This window comes from Lissotriton helveticus, chromosome 9, assembly GCF_964261635.1.
Source record: "Lissotriton helveticus chromosome 9, aLisHel1.1, whole genome shotgun sequence".
NCBI lineage: Eukaryota > Metazoa > Chordata > Amphibia > Caudata > Salamandridae > Lissotriton > Lissotriton helveticus.
The window spans coordinates 337,335,664-337,352,376 of record NC_136070.1 but is presented as its reverse complement, the minus strand read 5'-3'; the positions used below and the strand labels follow the sequence as shown (position 1 = coordinate 337,352,376).

The 16,713-nt window shown below is 46.2% G+C and overlaps 1 protein-coding gene and 1 long non-coding RNA gene across 3 annotated transcripts in view; one reads left to right on the top strand and one right to left on the bottom strand.

The window, feature by feature from the left end:
* Positions 1 to 13,381, bottom strand: part of LOC144782743 (uncharacterized) — a 264,368-nt gene extending 250,987 nt beyond the window's left edge. For both annotated transcript variants that reach the window (XR_013601237.1, XR_013601236.1), the window contains exon 1: positions 13,250 to 13,381. This is a non-coding gene — a long non-coding RNA (uncharacterized LOC144782743). The remainder of the gene's footprint in view (positions 1 to 13,249) is intronic.
* Positions 13,382 to 13,560: 179 nt separating this feature from the next.
* The window catches only part of CALM1 (calmodulin 1), a 72,217-nt gene continuing 69,064 nt past the window's right edge, over positions 13,561 to 16,713 (top strand). The window contains exon 1 of the mRNA XM_078660060.1: positions 13,561 to 13,848. Within this exon, the coding sequence (XP_078516186.1) occupies positions 13,846 to 13,848 (3 nt within the window). The 5' untranslated portion in view covers positions 13,561 to 13,845. The remainder of the gene's footprint in view (positions 13,849 to 16,713) is intronic.

Sequence of the window (16,713 nt, the reverse complement as noted above, 5' to 3'; positions counted from 1 at the left end):
GCATTACCATGCACAAGGTGGCAGGCACCACGTGGTGCCTGCCACGTTGTGCATAGAAATGCACAACATGCGATTTACATCGCAGCGGTGCTGCAACCAGCAGCACCGTCCGCAATGTTAAATCGCTGGATGCGACCGCCACCGTGGCGGTTGCATCATGATTTGGAGTGCGGAACCGCCGCATTACAGGTGGTTGGTCCCGCACCCGCTATGAAAGTGGTAGAGAATTCCAAAAGACACTGACTGCCGTAAGGATGTGAGTATGCGCTCTACATTGCTTTTCACCCTATGTGGGAAGGGTATGCCTAGACGTGGGTCCCGTGCTCACTTGGCCACTGGAGTCAAGCCATCCTGGCTGAAGACGGCTGATACCCAGAAACCGGTCCTAGGATGCTTGATTCCGGTCCAGGGAAGACATGGCTTGGCAGTTCAGGCTGGACTGTTCCCATGAGGCACAGGTCAAGACTGATTTGCATATGGCCATGTCTGAACTGGGGTGGCTTGGTGAGCAAAATAACGATGGATTAAACCCAGATCTGTGACTGGGGGTGAATTTTTTGCCATTGTGCAACATTCCGTCCATCATCTTGTGTGTTTTGCTTTTCACCCTATGTGGGAAGGGTATGCCTAGACGTGGGTCCCGTGCTCACTAGGCCACTGGAGTCAAGCTATCTTGGCTGAAGACGGCCGATAGCCAGAAACCGCTCCTAGGATGCTTGATTCCGGTCCAGGGAAGACATTGCTTGGCAGTTCAGGTTGGACTGTTCCCATGAGGCACAGGGTCAAGACTGATTGGCATATGGCCATGTCTGAACTGGGGTGGCTTGGTGAGCAAAATAACGACGGATTAAACCCAGATCTGTGACTGGGGGTGAATGTTTTGCCATTGTGCAACATTCCGTCCATCATCTTGTGTGTTTTGTCATTCCGGGTTAGCGTCTAATGAGGCGCTTTGTTACTTTTATTTCTTGTTTTTGGCAGTATCTGGGGAAAGTATTCTTCTTGATCTAAGTTTTTCGGTGTCATAGTTTACACAAAGGACTCCATCTCTCAAGCCAAATATAGCAACAAGGCCTGTTACTCCACTACCATAACATCAAGGCCTAGGCCCCATATTCATTGCTCCATTCCTCCCTTCACTGCCAACAGGCTCTTTCTCTGACACTAAATCAGGGGCTGATATATGAAACCCAAATCAAGACTCTAGGGCACAGGTCTTCAAACTTTTTGATGCCGAGACCCCTTTGTCAAGATTTTTTAGGCGTAAGGACCCCCTCCCGACAAAAATTTCTAGATCCTGGTACTGCTCATCGACAACCATAAACACCCCCAATTCCCACAGCAAATAATTTTATATGGTGGGTAAATAGTATTAAACATTGTGGAAATCATTCAGCAAGCACCAATGCTTATTCACTGGAAAAATATACTTTTCCCTAGGAGAAAAAAATTAAAACTTAACAAGAGAAACTGGCACTCCCGAGTCATTTTCACAGGCATAAATTCACATGTACACTTATGCATGCAATAAATGCTTCAGCATTTGAGTGAATAGTTGTAATAGTAAAAAAGGTTTTCAAGGAGTTTGCATTGGAAAATGACTGTCTCAGATCCATTGCCATTCTTTTTTAATCTTTTGTTGGTTAGCAAAATCAAAAAATTACTTCAAACGTTGAAGGGAACCAACATGATTTAAAAAAAGGTTAAACCTTTATTTTGACATTTTTCATATTGCAACACAACATGAAGGGGTCTATTACAATAGCGGGCGGATCGCCACCGCTATGGGCAGTGGTGATCCGCCCGCCATTACCCACCGCCCGCCTCCGAATTCCCCCCGCCATATTACGACAAGTCGACCGGGCGGAAAATGGGCTGAATATGGGGGTGGTGTCTGCAAGACACCGCCATCCATTTTACAATGCAGGCGGAAAAGTGCCTTTCCATGGCGTCTGCCAGTTTTCCGCCCGTCGAAGAGTCAACCGGGCAGAAAATGGCCTGAATATGGGGGTGGTGTCTGCAAGACACCGCCATACATATAACAATGCAGGCGGGAAAGTGCTGTTGCAATGGAAAGGCATGCGGTTCCTGAATGTGGGGGCCCGTTGCTGCTGGCCCCCAGGGTGTTCGGGGGGAGGCTTGGGAGGTGCACATGGTGGTTACCCATGGTACCCCCCTGCATTTGCATGCACAACGTGGAAGGCACCGCGCAGTGCCTGTCACATTGTGCATGAAAATGCACAACATGCCTTTTTAGGTTTCGCCTGGTGTAGCACTGCGCAGCAGTGTTCGCGCAGGCGAAATCTTATGTTTTAGCAGTACGGGGCTTTGTCCCGCCTCTCTCTTCCATTGGCTAGCTCCATAAATGGAGGCTAGCCATTGGAAGAGAGATCTGTCCGTCATTGCCCAAGCAGATTCGTGGGCGGTCCGGCGATTTTTACTCATCCCGTCCCTTTAACAACGTCATGCGGCGGTGGGCGGATGTTATTTTTTTTTTGTCTCTGCATGTTTTTGCCATTTTGGACGTGTCTTTTGCAGGGGTGGGCTGCGCACTGAGGCCGCTGGCCGATGTCGGACGAGCTGCAGACGGCAGGAGTCACCGCAGCAGTGTGGTGTTGGTTGCTTTTGTAATTTGTTCACTTGTTATGTGGCCGCCAGAGGACGCCCTGCCCTGACTCTATCCCCGCGATCCCGGGCTCCCGACCCACATGTCTCCGCTTCCTGCTTGGCAGAGCCACTGCTCACATGATGCTGAGCGGAGCCCCGGCGCTCCGCTCCTCTGTGCCCGCCTCCCCGCAGAGCCCCGCGGCCCGGCCGGGGCCCCCGCAGGCCCACAGCACGGGACAGCAATGCACTGCCGGCATGGCCCGCTGGCTCAAGGAGCACCTGGGCTTCAAGAGCAGCGCCAAACCCGTTCCCCCGGCGCCCCCCGTCCGGACTACCGACAGACGCTCCCGGGGGGGCCCCGCGAGCCGCCTGCACCGTCACCCCCGCCCCGCAGCCGGAAATCGTCAGCGCCTACAAGCTGCAGAAGGAACGGGACTTTGAGGACACTTACAGCAGCGCTCGGGGGGCGCGCTGACCAGTCTGCCCCCGGGGGGGCCCCGGGCGGCAGGTTCCTGTCCCCCAACCGCCGGCTCATTAAAGTGGAGGCAGAGAAGGCGGCCCCCCGGTGTCCCCCTCACCTGGTCCCGCAGCAGCCAACAAGCCGACCCCGACGTCGCCATCACCGGAGCCGGCCAAGCAGGACAAGGTGAGCCTGGGCAGGTAGAGATCCGAAGGCGGGAGGGGGCATTAAGTGGTGAGAGACCTACACTGTGTGAGTGCCACTTCATAACAACTACACACATACTTCGGAGAGGCAGGTAACCCCTACGGAGGGGGCAGTAATACTACCTGTGGGGCAGGGATGGCGAGGAGGCCACCCCTACAGCGGTCTTCGGGGCACGCCAGCCATATAGCTTGAAGAGGGGTAACGACCCGGATCCGCACTGAAGGTGGGAACAACAGCCCGATCGAGGGGGGCAGGCTTAGGAGCCCCAGACCAAGGGAGCGGGCACATTGATGCCAGCTGGAACATGTTGAAGGGATAAACTCCGTGCCATGGGGCATTACTCCCAGCCATAAGTTAAGGACTGAAATGTTTTCGACTGGTCCTACAGTAGGAGCAGTGCCCCCTGCCTTGTGCCGTCGGTGAGGTACCACCATACTAACGCAGAGCTGGGCTGCCAGCCCCTGGATGGGGCATTAGTAATGCCTGGATGGTGGCCGAATGCCAGCAGCTTCCTGGTGTGCCTTTAGTGTAGGTGATCGCTGCATAGTGAGTAGTGGCATTGTGCCCGACTTTGTGTACTGTGACCCCAGTACCACAAACCCTTTTTGCCGTACCGCCCATGAATCGAGATTGGCTTCCCTTCCTGGAAGGTGACAACGTTCTAAAGGTCGGGGATGCCGTTTAAATTCCCCACTCGCACCTTCATCCGGACATAGAGCATTTCCCGAGCAGCGGCGTGTGAGCACCCCTCTTCCGCGCACGCACACTTCGCTGTTCCTCCACGAATGTGTCACTTTGTAACACTGCTTTCATTTACTTTCATTATCTGCTCGTGTCTGTGTGTAGTCCCTGGGTCAAGAGATGCCTGTCCGTAGCGCAGTGCCAGTGGGCACCCATTATGCGGCGACAACTCACGTTTCTAAGTGGCTATGGTACATGCCTACAATACCAGTGCCGTGATGTGATCTGTTATGTAGCCGAAGCCTCGAGATGGCAATACTGGCACTTTCACCTCAATGTAGCACTGACTGCAGCTGGGACACTAATCACACAGACAGATCTTTTATTAAATCTGGCACCCAGCCATGCCCAGTGGACACCCAAGGGAAGATGTGCTTATTATATATGGACAAAAGCTTCCAATCTATCGTTTATTAAAGACCTTCAAATTTGGCACATTGGTTTTCACATTTTTTCCACTGGCGGAAGATGAGCTTGGGCTCACTTTGGGGATACTAAACTTGTGAAATGGATCCAATTTGCTATATTCGAATATAATGACAAAAAAACGGATGCAGGAAAAAGTGGACGTTATATGGCTCGGCGCCTGCGTGGCATTAGTTGAGATAGGTACACATAAACTCGGGTTGCACTCCGTTTTTCTTTCCACCAATGTTTCTTCCTTATTCCCACTTTTTATGTAATCCATATTTTCAACTTAAGCGGCGTGCTCACTGCTTTTCGTGCCAGCCCACACTGCACGTGTCGAACATAAACACCATATCTGTGGGGCTTTTTTTTGCCCCACTCCAGAAGCAACAGCCTTATATTCCATTTGCATTTGCATCATTAGTCTTCTTCATTATCCATTTTCACTCAAATTTTTACACTAATCCTCTTTGGTTAACCTCATGTTTTAAATCCTTTTTCAGCATTTTCTCGTGCAAGGGAATGCTAATTTTCAAAGTTTCGTATGTCTTGGTGGGCCCTCAGAACCTCTCATCCCAAAGACACGACTGAAGCATAATTCATTCATAGCAGTTTATTAATTTCCAATGCATTTCGAACCTTGTTGGTTCTTCATCAGGGATCAAACTGCAAATAACAAATAAAACATGTCTTACAAACACATCTTAAAAAACCATCATGCTTATGTTACGTTTTCTGTCATTTACCCTCCATCATTTACGTCAGATTTTCACTTGTCTGCAACTCAATCAGTTATTAGGTTACCCGCCCTTTCCTGTGCCTTTAAACTACTCGCCTCTGTGTTCTCGCTCGTTGTTTTCCCCTTTGCTTTAAACATCCGTGGGTCAACCTCCCTTACACCCCAATCTCACCCTGCTACGCTTATACATTTCACCGCCTTCTGTTAACTGAAAGAAAAACGGAGTGCAACCCGAGTTTATGTGTAGGTATCAATGTTCAGCCCAGTGGAGTTTTGCACCCAATGTACTTGAGTTTTTTAAAAGATCAGAGAAAACATGGAAACGTGCAAGGAGAAAGAACTTGATTCATCGCTGCGAGTTTATGTTCAAAAGTCAGATGGAGAGGACTAATAATGCACAAGTAACAATGGATAATGTTTTTAAAAAAGACTGTCTTTACATCGGATACGCTGCAATTTGTTGAGGTTGATGTGGTAGCTAAAAACTTCGAATAATGCTTCGAGACGCTTTCTGTGCAGGAGATTGTGGGAGATGTAGTTTTGGGTGGAAATTAAGAAAGTAGCGAAGAGGTGTCATGAAGGGGCGGGTTAATGAAGGGGTGGGTCAATTGTGAAGAGGAAGTGAGGGGTTTATTTAAGACAGGTGGGAGTTTCAATAATCAGTGAGCTTTTTGCAGTTTTGAAGAATGGAGGACGTTCTCCAGTTGGCAGGTATGAGCGGCCACAAAAGGGAAAGAATAGACAGGAGTGCATGGGAAAGGGAGTATATAGAGACGAATAGGCACGTCGCAGTGAAGTAGTGAGCGGAGACGTTCGAGGTTAACAGAAGGCGGTGAAATGTATAAGCGTAGCAGGGTGAGATTGGGGTGTAAGGGAGGTTGACCCACGGATGTTTAAAGCAAAGGGGAAAACAACGAGCGAGAACACAGAGGCGAGTAGTTTAAAGGCACAGGAAAGGGCGGGTAACCTAATAACTGATTGAGTTGCAGACAAGTGAAAATCTGACGTAAATGATGGAGGGTAAATGACAGAAAACGTAACATAAGCATGATGGTTTTTTAAGATGTGTTTGTAAGACATGTTTTATTTGTTATTTGCAGTTTGATCCCTGATGAAGAACCAACAAGGTTCGAAATGCATTGGAAATTAATAAACTGCTATGAATGAATTATGCTTCAGTCGTGTCTTTGGGATGAGAGGTTCTGAGGGCCCACCAAGACATACGAAACTTTGAAAATTAGCATTCCCTTGCACGAGAAAATGCTGAAAAAGGATTTAAAACATGAGGTTAACCAAAGAGGATTAGTGTAAAAATTTGAGTGAAAATGGATAATGAAGAAGACTAATGATGCAAATGCAAATGGAATATAAGGCTGTTGCTTCTGGAGTGGGGCAAAAAAAAGCCCCACAGATATGGTGTTTATGTTCGACACGTGCAGTGTGGGCTGGCACGAAAAGCAGTGAGCACGCCGCTTAAGTTGAAAATATGGATTACATAAAAAGTGGGAATAAGGAAGAAACATTGGTGGAAAGAAAAACGGAGTGCAACCCGAGTTTATGTGTAGGTATCAATGTTCAGCCCAGTGGAGTTTTGCACCCAATGTACTTGAGTTTTTTAAAAGATCAGAGAAAACATGGAAACGTGCAAGGAGAAAGAACTTGATTCATCGCTGCGAGTTTATGTTCAAAAGTCAGATGGAGAGGACTAATAATGCACAAGTAACAATGGATAATGTTTTTAAAAAAGACTGTCTTTACATCGGATACGCTGCAATTTGTTGAGGTTGATGTGGTAGCTAAAAACTTCGAATAATGCTTCGAGACGCTTTCTGTGCAGGAGATTGTGGGAGATGTAGTTTTGGGTGGAAATTAAGAAAGTAGCGAAGAGGTGTCATGAAGGGGCGGGTTAATGAAGGGGTGGGTCAATTGTGAAGAGGAAGTGAGGGGTTTATTTAAGACAGGTGGGAGTTTCAATAATCAGTGAGCTTTTTGCAGTTTTGAAGAATGGAGGACGTTCTCCAGTTGGCAGGTATGAGCGGCCACAAAAGGGAAAGAATAGACAGGAGTGCATGGGAAAGGGAGTATATAGAGACGAATAGGCACGTCGCAGTGAAGTAGTGAGCGGAGACGTTCGAGGTTAACAGAAGGCGGTGAAATGTATAAGCGTAGCAGGGTGAGATTGGGGTGTAAGGGAGGTTGACCCACGGATGTTTAAAGCAAAGGGGAAAACAACGAGCGAGAACACAGAGGCGAGTAGTTTAAAGGCACAGGAAAGGGCGGGTAACCTAATAACTGATTGAGTTGCAGACAAGTGAAAATCTGACGTAAATGATGGAGGGTAAATGACAGAAAACGTAACATAAGCATGATGGTTTTTTAAGATGTGTTTGTAAGACATGTTTTATTTGTTATTTGCAGTTTGATCCCTGATGAAGAACCAACAAGGTTCGAAATGCATTGGAAATTAATAAACTGCTATGAATGAATTATGCTTCAGTCGTGTCTTTGGGATGAGAGGTTCTGAGGGCCCACCAAGACATACGAAACTTTGAAAATTAGCATTCCCTTGCACGAGAAAATGCTGAAAAAGGATTTAAAACATGAGGTTAACCAAAGAGGATTAGTGTAAAAATTTGAGTGAAAATGGATAATGAAGAAGACTAATGATGCAAATGCAAATGGAATATAAGGCTGTTGCTTCTGGAGTGGGGCAAAAAAAAGCCCCACAGATATGGTGTTTATGTTCGACACGTGCAGTGTGGGCTGGCACGAAAAGCAGTGAGCACGCCGCTTAAGTTGAAAATATGGATTACATAAAAAGTGGGAATAAGGAAGAAACATTGGTGGAAAGAAAAACGGAGTGCAACCCGAGTTTATGTGTAGGTATCAATGTTCAGCCCAGTGGAGTTTTGCACCCAATGTACTTGAGTTTTTTAAAAGATCAGAGAAAACATGGAAACGTGCAAGGAGAAAGAACTTGATTCATCGCTGCGAGTTTATGTTCAAAAGTCAGATGGAGAGGACTAATAATGCACAAGTAACAATGGATAATGTTTTTAAAAAAGACTGTCTTTACATCGGATACGCTGCAATTTGTTGAGGTTGATGTGGTAGCTAAAAACTTCGAATAATGCTTCGAGACGCTTTCTGTGCAGGAGATTGTGGGAGATGTAGTTTTGGGTGGAAATTAAGAAAGTAGCGAAGAGGTGTCATGAAGGGGCGGGTTAATGAAGGGGTGGGTCAATTGTGAAGAGGAAGTGAGGGGTTTATTTAAGACAGGTGGGAGTTTCAATAATCAGTGAGCTTTTTGCAGTTTTGAAGAATGGAGGACGTTCTCCAGTTGGCAGGTATGAGCGGCCACAAAAGGGAAAGAATAGACAGGAGTGCATGGGAAAGGGAGTATATAGAGATGAATAGGCACGTCGCAGTGAAGTAGTGAGCGGAGACGTTCGAGGTTAACAGAAGGCGGTGAAATGTATAAGCGTAGCAGGGTGAGATTGGGGTGTAAGGGAGGTTGACCCACGGATGTTTAAAGCAAAGGGGAAAACAACGAGCGAGAACACAGAGGCGAGTAGTTTAAAGGCACAGGAAAGGGCGGGTAACCTAATAACTGATTGAGTTGCAGACAAGTGAAAATCTGACGTAAATGATGGAGGGTAAATGACAGAAAACGTAACATAAGCATGATGGTTTTTTAAGATGTGTTTGTAAGACATGTTTTATTTGTTATTTGCAGTTTGATCCCTGATGAAGAACCAACAAGGTTCGAAATGCATTGGAAATTAATAAACTGCTATGAATGAATTATGCTTCAGTCGTGTCTTTGGGATGAGAGGTTCTGAGGGCCCACCAAGACATACGAAACTTTGAAAATTAGCATTCCCTTGCACGAGAAAATGCTGAAAAAGGATTTAAAACATGAGGTTAACCAAAGAGGATTAGTGTAAAAATTTGAGTGAAAATGGATAATGAAGAAGACTAATGATGCAAATGCAAATGGAATATAAGGCTGTTGCTTCTGGAGTGGGGCAAAAAAAAGCCCCACAGATATGGTGTTTATGTTCGACACGTGCAGTGTGGGCTGGCACGAAAAGCAGTGAGCACGCCGCTTAAGTTGAAAATATGGATTACATAAAAAGTGGGAATAAGGAAGAAACATTGGTGGAAAGAAAAACGGAGTGCAACCCGAGTTTATGTGTAGGTATCAATGTTCAGCCCAGTGGAGTTTTGCACCCAATGTACTTGAGTTTTTTAAAAGATCAGAGAAAACATGGAAACGTGCAAGGAGAAAGAACTTGATTCATCGCTGCGAGTTTATGTTCAAAAGTCAGATGGAGAGGACTAATAATGCACAAGTAACAATGGATAATGTTTTTAAAAAAGACTGTCTTTACATCGGATACGCTGCAATTTGTTGAGGTTGATGTGGTAGCTAAAAACTTCGAATAATGCTTCGAGACGCTTTCTGTGCAGGAGATTGTGGGAGATGTAGTTTTGGGTGGAAATTAAGAAAGTAGCGAAGAGGTGTCATGAAGGGGCGGGTTAATGAAGGGGTGGGTCAATTGTGAAGAGGAAGTGAGGGGTTTATTTAAGACAGGTGGGAGTTTCAATAATCAGTGAGCTTTTTGCAGTTTTGAAGAATGGAGGACGTTCTCCAGTTGGCAGGTATGAGCGGCCACAAAAGGGAAAGAATAGACAGGAGTGCATGGGAAAGGGAGTATATAGAGACGAATAGGCACGTCGCAGTGAAGTAGTGAGCGGAGACGTTCGAGGTTAACAGAAGGCGGTGAAATGTATAAGCGTAGCAGGGTGAGATTGGGGTGTAAGGGAGGTTGACCCACGGATGTTTAAAGCAAAGGGGAAAACAACGAGCGAGAACACAGAGGCGAGTAGTTTAAAGGCACAGCAAAGGGCGGGTAACCTAATAACTGATTGAGTTGCAGACAAGTGAAAATCTGACGTAAATGATGGAGGGTAAATGACAGAAAACGTAACATAAGCATGATGGTTTTTTAAGATGTGTTTGTAAGACATGTTTTATTTGTTATTTGCAGTTTGATCCCTGATGAAGAACCAACAAGGTTCGAAATGCATTGGAAATTAATAAACTGCTATGAATGAATTATGCTTCAGTCGTGTCTTTGGGATGAGAGGTTCTGAGGGCCCACCAAGACATACGAAACTTTGAAAATTAGCATTCCCTTGCACGAGAAAATGCTGAAAAAGGATTTAAAACATGAGGTTAACCAAAGAGGATTAGTGTAAAAATTTGAGTGAAAATGGATAATGAAGAAGACTAATGATGCAAATGCAAATGGAATATAAGGCTGTTGCTTCTGGAGTGGGGCAAAAAAAGCCCCACAGATTAGTTGAGATAGGACCTCGAGGGTCTGTGCTGGCCTAGCCTTTGCACCATCTCCTCGTACAGCTGTTACAAGTACAGCACTCGCCTCCCTGCCTGGAGGATCTCACCTATCCATCCCCTCGCACCCCCCTGCTGTGCCCCTTACCCTCCGTTTGGCCTGTCCCACTTTTCTACTGCCTATCCTGATCTGCACCACCTTACCCGTCGATTTTCTTCCCGTATCACTGCCCCCTCCTGCCTGGGGAAATGTTTATTGAAAATGTAAGCAAAAAAAGTGTGCCATTTGATTTTTTGTGTGTGTGTAGTGTGGGGCTGTGTGTGTGTGTGTGGTGCTCTGTGTGCGGGGGGCTCTCTGTGTGTGTGTGTGGGGGCTCTGTGTGTGTGTGTGTGTGGGGGTGGCTCTGTGTGTGTGTGTGGGGGGCTCTCTGTGTGTGTGTGGGGGGCTCTGTGTGTGTGTGTGTGGCTCTGTGTGTGTGTGTGTAGGGCTCTGTGTGTGTGGGGGGCCAAGGGAGACTATGACCCTGTCCACCTGACAATCTCACAGGTCCACAAAAAGTTGCTTGTGCTTGCTGTCCTGCCCCCCCCGTTGCTTGTGCTTGCTCCCCTGCCCCCGTTGCTTGTGCTCGCTGTCCTGCCCCCCTTGCTGTCCTGCTGTTCTTGTGCTTGTTCCCCTGCCCCCCGTTGCTCGTGCTTGCTGTCCTCCCCCCTCAGTGCTTGTTCCCGTCCCCCGTTGCTTGTGCTCGCTGTCCTGCCCCCCTTGCTGTCCTGCCGTTGCTTGTGCTTGCTCACCTGCCCCACGTTGCTCATGCTTGCTGTCCTCCCCCCCTCCTCATTGCTTGTGCTTGCTGTCCTGCCCCCTCGTTGCTTGTGCTTGCTCTCCTGCCCTCTATTGGCATTGTAAATGACAATGCCATTTATTTATGTTTTTTTTTTTAAAACATAAATAAAAATAATGTCATGAGCAATGCCAATAGCTCTAACTTTTGCAAAGGCGAAACCATTGCATTGTAAATGCTTGTTTACATTGCGGTGGGTGCTGCTGAAAGCACCGCCCGACGCAATGTCAAAAAATGCTAGATGCGCCTGCCAGTGTGGCGGGTGCATCCTAATATGCATCACGGGACTGCCGCACATGTGGCGATCGTAATAGACACCTAAGTGTATGGTGACAGATGCCATTATCACAATCAAAGAATGTAGGCACACAACTATCCCTTCACTATATTGGAATAATCTTTCCGGGTGTCAAGATATAATGTAAATGATAACAGTATGGAGCCAAACAGACGCACTTAATAGCATCAGTTCACGTACATAGAGGTTCAGTGTCCCATTTAGCCACGGTCCTCCTGATAAGAGATCATATCCACAGTATTATATTTATTACAACGTGATTAAATTTAGCTGTCTGAAAGAGCTCATGTTGTCAGTTCTTTAAAAAAAAAGTGCACTACGAAAAATAGAGAGTGGGCTTTTGGTAGAACTCTTTCAACCACAAGCTTATTGTGTTTTTCATGGTTTGTCATTGCTTGATTGGCTTTCCTTTCCTTTAAATGCCAAGCCATTTTGAGGATGTTAACATTCAACATGTGTTCCTACTAGGTTTTTGTTGATTGGACATCAAACAGTCCTTTTGCAAGACATAAAATATTGCATGATGCTCAACTTCTAATTGACAGACAGTATGTGTTAGTAGATGCATGTACTTTGCTGACAGCACAACGTTTTAAATGCTGGTTTATAATTTGTTTTCCTTTGGGTGTGCATGCTGTTTGCGTAACTTGTCCTGCAATGAAAACTGCTGTTTATTAGTTGTCTCTTTGCATTTATTTTGTTTTACTTTGCTGTCTTGACAACATATTGTTGCACGTACAACGTTTTACTTCAGAGTAAAGACAACTGTGTACATAGTATTTTTAATAGATGCAACAAAAATACTCGCCCTTTGTCAAACATCTCTGAAGTACACTGCTGGGTATCCCGTTTAAGTTCTGAGCTTACAATACAAACGTAATCGTCCATCTTCCTTTCATAACACTCTTCTTTGATGTGACAGCTTAATTATTTTAATGCAATCTTTTCATAAAGGGGCTCTTCATCTAGCTCCTTGTAGCTGAAGATGTTAATTCATTTTGGGACTTTCTTTGAAAGGCAGCTGGGGGCAACAAAACGTGTATCAGACGATTCGCCATGCAAAAGGGCAGGTCTATTGGTTCTGCAATCATTGTTGTACCTGCTCTAGAGAATATGTATTTCATGACCAGCCTATCAACACAAAAATTTCCCTGTATGAAGTTTATTGCAATGTCTGAATGTGTTGCACTAGAAGCTGCACTATATGTGCGCTGCGACCCTCAAAAATGTAAATGAAACATCATAGGCATTTTCATACCAGCGTACTTTGAACACTAAATGTTATGCAGGACAGTAACATTTCCTTGACACAGGTTATTAGTTTAGCGAGCGAAAGGAGAGGTTTTCATTAAAAGGAAGTTCGGTTTAATATAAATAATAAGCATATCACAAAAAGAACACATTTTGGTTTTGCCAAGCAAAAAACCGTTATAAAGCAGTTTTTTTTTTAAAGAAAAGTATATTGTTTAAGCTATATACGCTTTCGGGGAAGGAATACATATTGCAGACTGCTTTCACTCCGTCTTCCACTATTACTCCCCGTTCGAGAAGAATGAGGGCGGTTGCGCATTGGCGAACAAAAGCTTACAGAGAAAGTTTCACCACTCTCCGCAGAACTCCCGCATTGACTGCCGCGCTGCGTCCATTCTTCTGCAGCAACGGACAAACCCCGTCCACTCCCCTCAGAGCACGGCATCCCTCACTGCCGTCCAAGCCCCACATTCTCCCTCCTTCAAATTGCCGTGGGTCTGAGGCGTGGCCACTCGCCGCAGTCGGGCGTGCGGCTAGATCGGGGGGCGGGGGCGTGCGGCTAGATCGGGGGGCGGGGGCACGCGCCGCAGTAGCGAGGAGGAGGGGTAGCGCGTGGCTTCGCCAACAGATACGGCGCGAGGGCGGGGCGGGGAGCCTTTCGCTACGTCACTATTAGAGTGAGAGGTGGGTGGGATATGCGACACCGAAAGAAGGTCCAGGTTGGGTTGGGGAAACTATTGGCGGAGGGATACCATGGTATAATAGGGTGGCCGCGCAGCCTGACGCTTCCGAGCACTCAGTGGAGCCGCTTCAGCTGGGAGGGTCGTTGCTTCGTGCGGACAGCAGAGCCGGCCACCCTCTCTCAAAACCCTTTCTCCAAGGACCGGGTTACATCTGTTCACCGACAACCTACACAACCCTTTCGCAACCAAAATGGTAGGTAAACTGTGTGCATTGATCCTCTGATGAAGGGTGCCTTTGCGCATGCCACCCGGTTGCCTTTATTTAACCTGTGGAGCAGTGCTTGTGCAAAACCGTCTCAAGTCGTTTGAGGTCGGACTTCGTGTGTCTGTGGTGAGGATGGATTCCCTTTCGAAAGAACACATAACCAGTATCTTGCACATTGAGGAAAGTCCGACCTTCCCCGACGCATCAAATAGTTGTTGGCTTCTACGATCCTTCAGGTTTTAGTTTGCGTATGACATACGAATGTAACGCTTATGAATAAACCGCACTGAATGTGTGTTCTTAGGTGACGAAGAAACCACTGCATTTTCCGCCGAGTGTCGAAAATTGTTGCATTTGTCAACATTCCATTCGAATTGATGGCCTGCGGATGGCCGTCCTGGAAATAACGTGTTTTTTTTGGTGTGTGTGTGTGTGTGTGTATATATATATATATATATACATACACACACATATATTTTGGGCGACTGGAATGTGTGTTCAATTACATATTTCTAAATGGGCTTGCTTTGTGTTCGCTTCAAATGGTGACGTTTCCCATCTGCCTCCTTCATAATACACACCTCGGGTTGATGTTTAAATTGTAAACCACCTGTCTTCTTTGTATTTTTTTTTTTTTTTAAGAAAATAATGTAGGCGTCTTTTGAATTAACGGGTTATAGGGATTCCCATGTGTCCCTTTTGAAAAGGGTGGGATCGTATAATTACTGGTTCGTTGCACTAGGCTACCCGATCCCATCGGTTGGGTTTGTACATGCTCTTCCTTCGAATCGTTTATTTTGTGTGGCCGTAGTTTTTGTGGTAGTTTTCTGAATGTTTCCTAATTAAAAGCATTGTTTGATGTAGAAGAGACATGACATGTTAGAGGTCTCAATCGTGATGTAATTGGGTGGCACGCTACTTTTTCGCAGCAGTACACTGTATTTCTGCTAGAAAACATTCTCGGCGATTTTAGGATAGACCCAACCCCATCTTGACATGAAAGCGCCACCCAGACTCCCGTCCATCTTCCATGCTCTGTACGACGAATGATATAATTTAAAGCTTCCTGCATTACGTTAGAGTCGCGCATTCAGACGCAACCGTGGTGCGACCCGTTAAGTAGTGTTTGATGCATGGCCTAGTCTATTTATAAGCGTTCCCAAGGAAACAGTGGCGCAGGGCGTGTGTGATCTTGGGCGAGTCACCCAGTTTTGTAATGAGAACTGCATTCAAATCACTAGACCCGATTCGCATAATTGTGTCGGGTCTGGATCGCCCTCTAGCGGCAGTGGATGTTTTGCAGCTTCTGTACTCGGTGATGGGATATACTGTGACCTCGGATGCCCCCCTCGGAATCTTCCTAGCCCCAAAGCAGGAAAGATGCTAGCATAATTACCGAGTTGGGGAAACCGTGCGGCGTGAAGTGACATGCCTTCTTTTTATGGAAACAAGACCAAAGTGGTCTGCTTGCAGGGTTACTTTGCCGCCGCCCAATATTGCTTCGCCCTATATGGAAAGTAGTGGGCCATAAGCTCGTGAAGTATCTGTTTGCACCACGATCGGCAGCTGGATTACCCTCTTCGCCGTGTTGTAACCACCCTCGAGTTTTGTTTACTGGTTTTAGGACTACAGTTATATGGATTTACAAGATCAGCTGTAAAGTTAATCGACGATTTTCGTCGTGTTTTCACACGCAACGAACTAACACAATTTCGCTTCTTTTAAAAGTGTTGGTTATCTAGTAAACCTCTCGGCATATAGGTACTGTTAGTTTTTCGAGAAAGTGGTAAAAGGTACGCAGGATTACTCAATCCACGTGGTTGCAATAGAATAGCAAAACGACACCTGTTTACCCGGGCGTAGTCCTCGTCCCTGGAGTCACTGCTGAGGCACATACTTGAGTAGCAGTGGAGAATGTTGGGAGGAAGCGACTGAGTGTGTGATGTGGTTACCGCTGTTTTAGATGTTTGAACTGCAATTACAGATCTGGTTACAACAAATATATTTATTGCAACCTGTATCGAGTTTAGCTTGGATTCAAAACCATGCCGCTCCAGTGCGTTGACATGTTCAGTAAATGCCAACGATCCAAAGCAATTATACGTGGGACCTGGGAGAGGTAATCTGCCTGACATTGCGCCACACATGTCCCTGAGGCTCTTTATAACCTACGAACAACACGCGAAACTCGTAATTTCATATTCGTCCATAAGAATGTCTTAGGCCTCTGAATGACAAGGACGTCGACTCCCTTTACACGTCTAGTATATCATTTGCTGGATTTTTTTTCTTTCATGCTTCCTCCCATTTGTCGCTTTTTTTTCTTATCTATATCTCTAACTCTAACCTGCGTAATTTGTCTCCTACCCTGGGTCAGAGCCTTGCGATGAAAATGTCTGCTCCTAAAAGTGAGTGCAGGAACGCACCACCTGGACTCACTAGCACAAATTGCATTTTAATCTCCAACTCGTTATTAGGGCATCACTTAATGATGCCTAGTTATGGGAGCTGGATTTTCAGCCGAATCGGTGGTGGGGGGTTGGGGGGGGGGGAGGGCTGGGTGTCTGGCGTATTCTGAAAATAGGTAAGAAATTAAACCTGTTATTTACATTTATATAATGGGCAGCTCTCAATGTGGCACTACTGCGTTATCTTTGAACTGGCCACAGCCTATGAGTAGTAGGTAGGCTTGTGTGGCATGGCTTATTGTGTGCCAAAAGATTGTGTACTTGAGCTGTTTTGACCATCATTCTAGTGCAACAAACGTGGATAGGCACGCTGTGAGAATATTGCATGACTGTGTTTTGGAAAATCAGTCCTTTGTGTTGCTGCGTTGTTAAATCTGAGGATGGT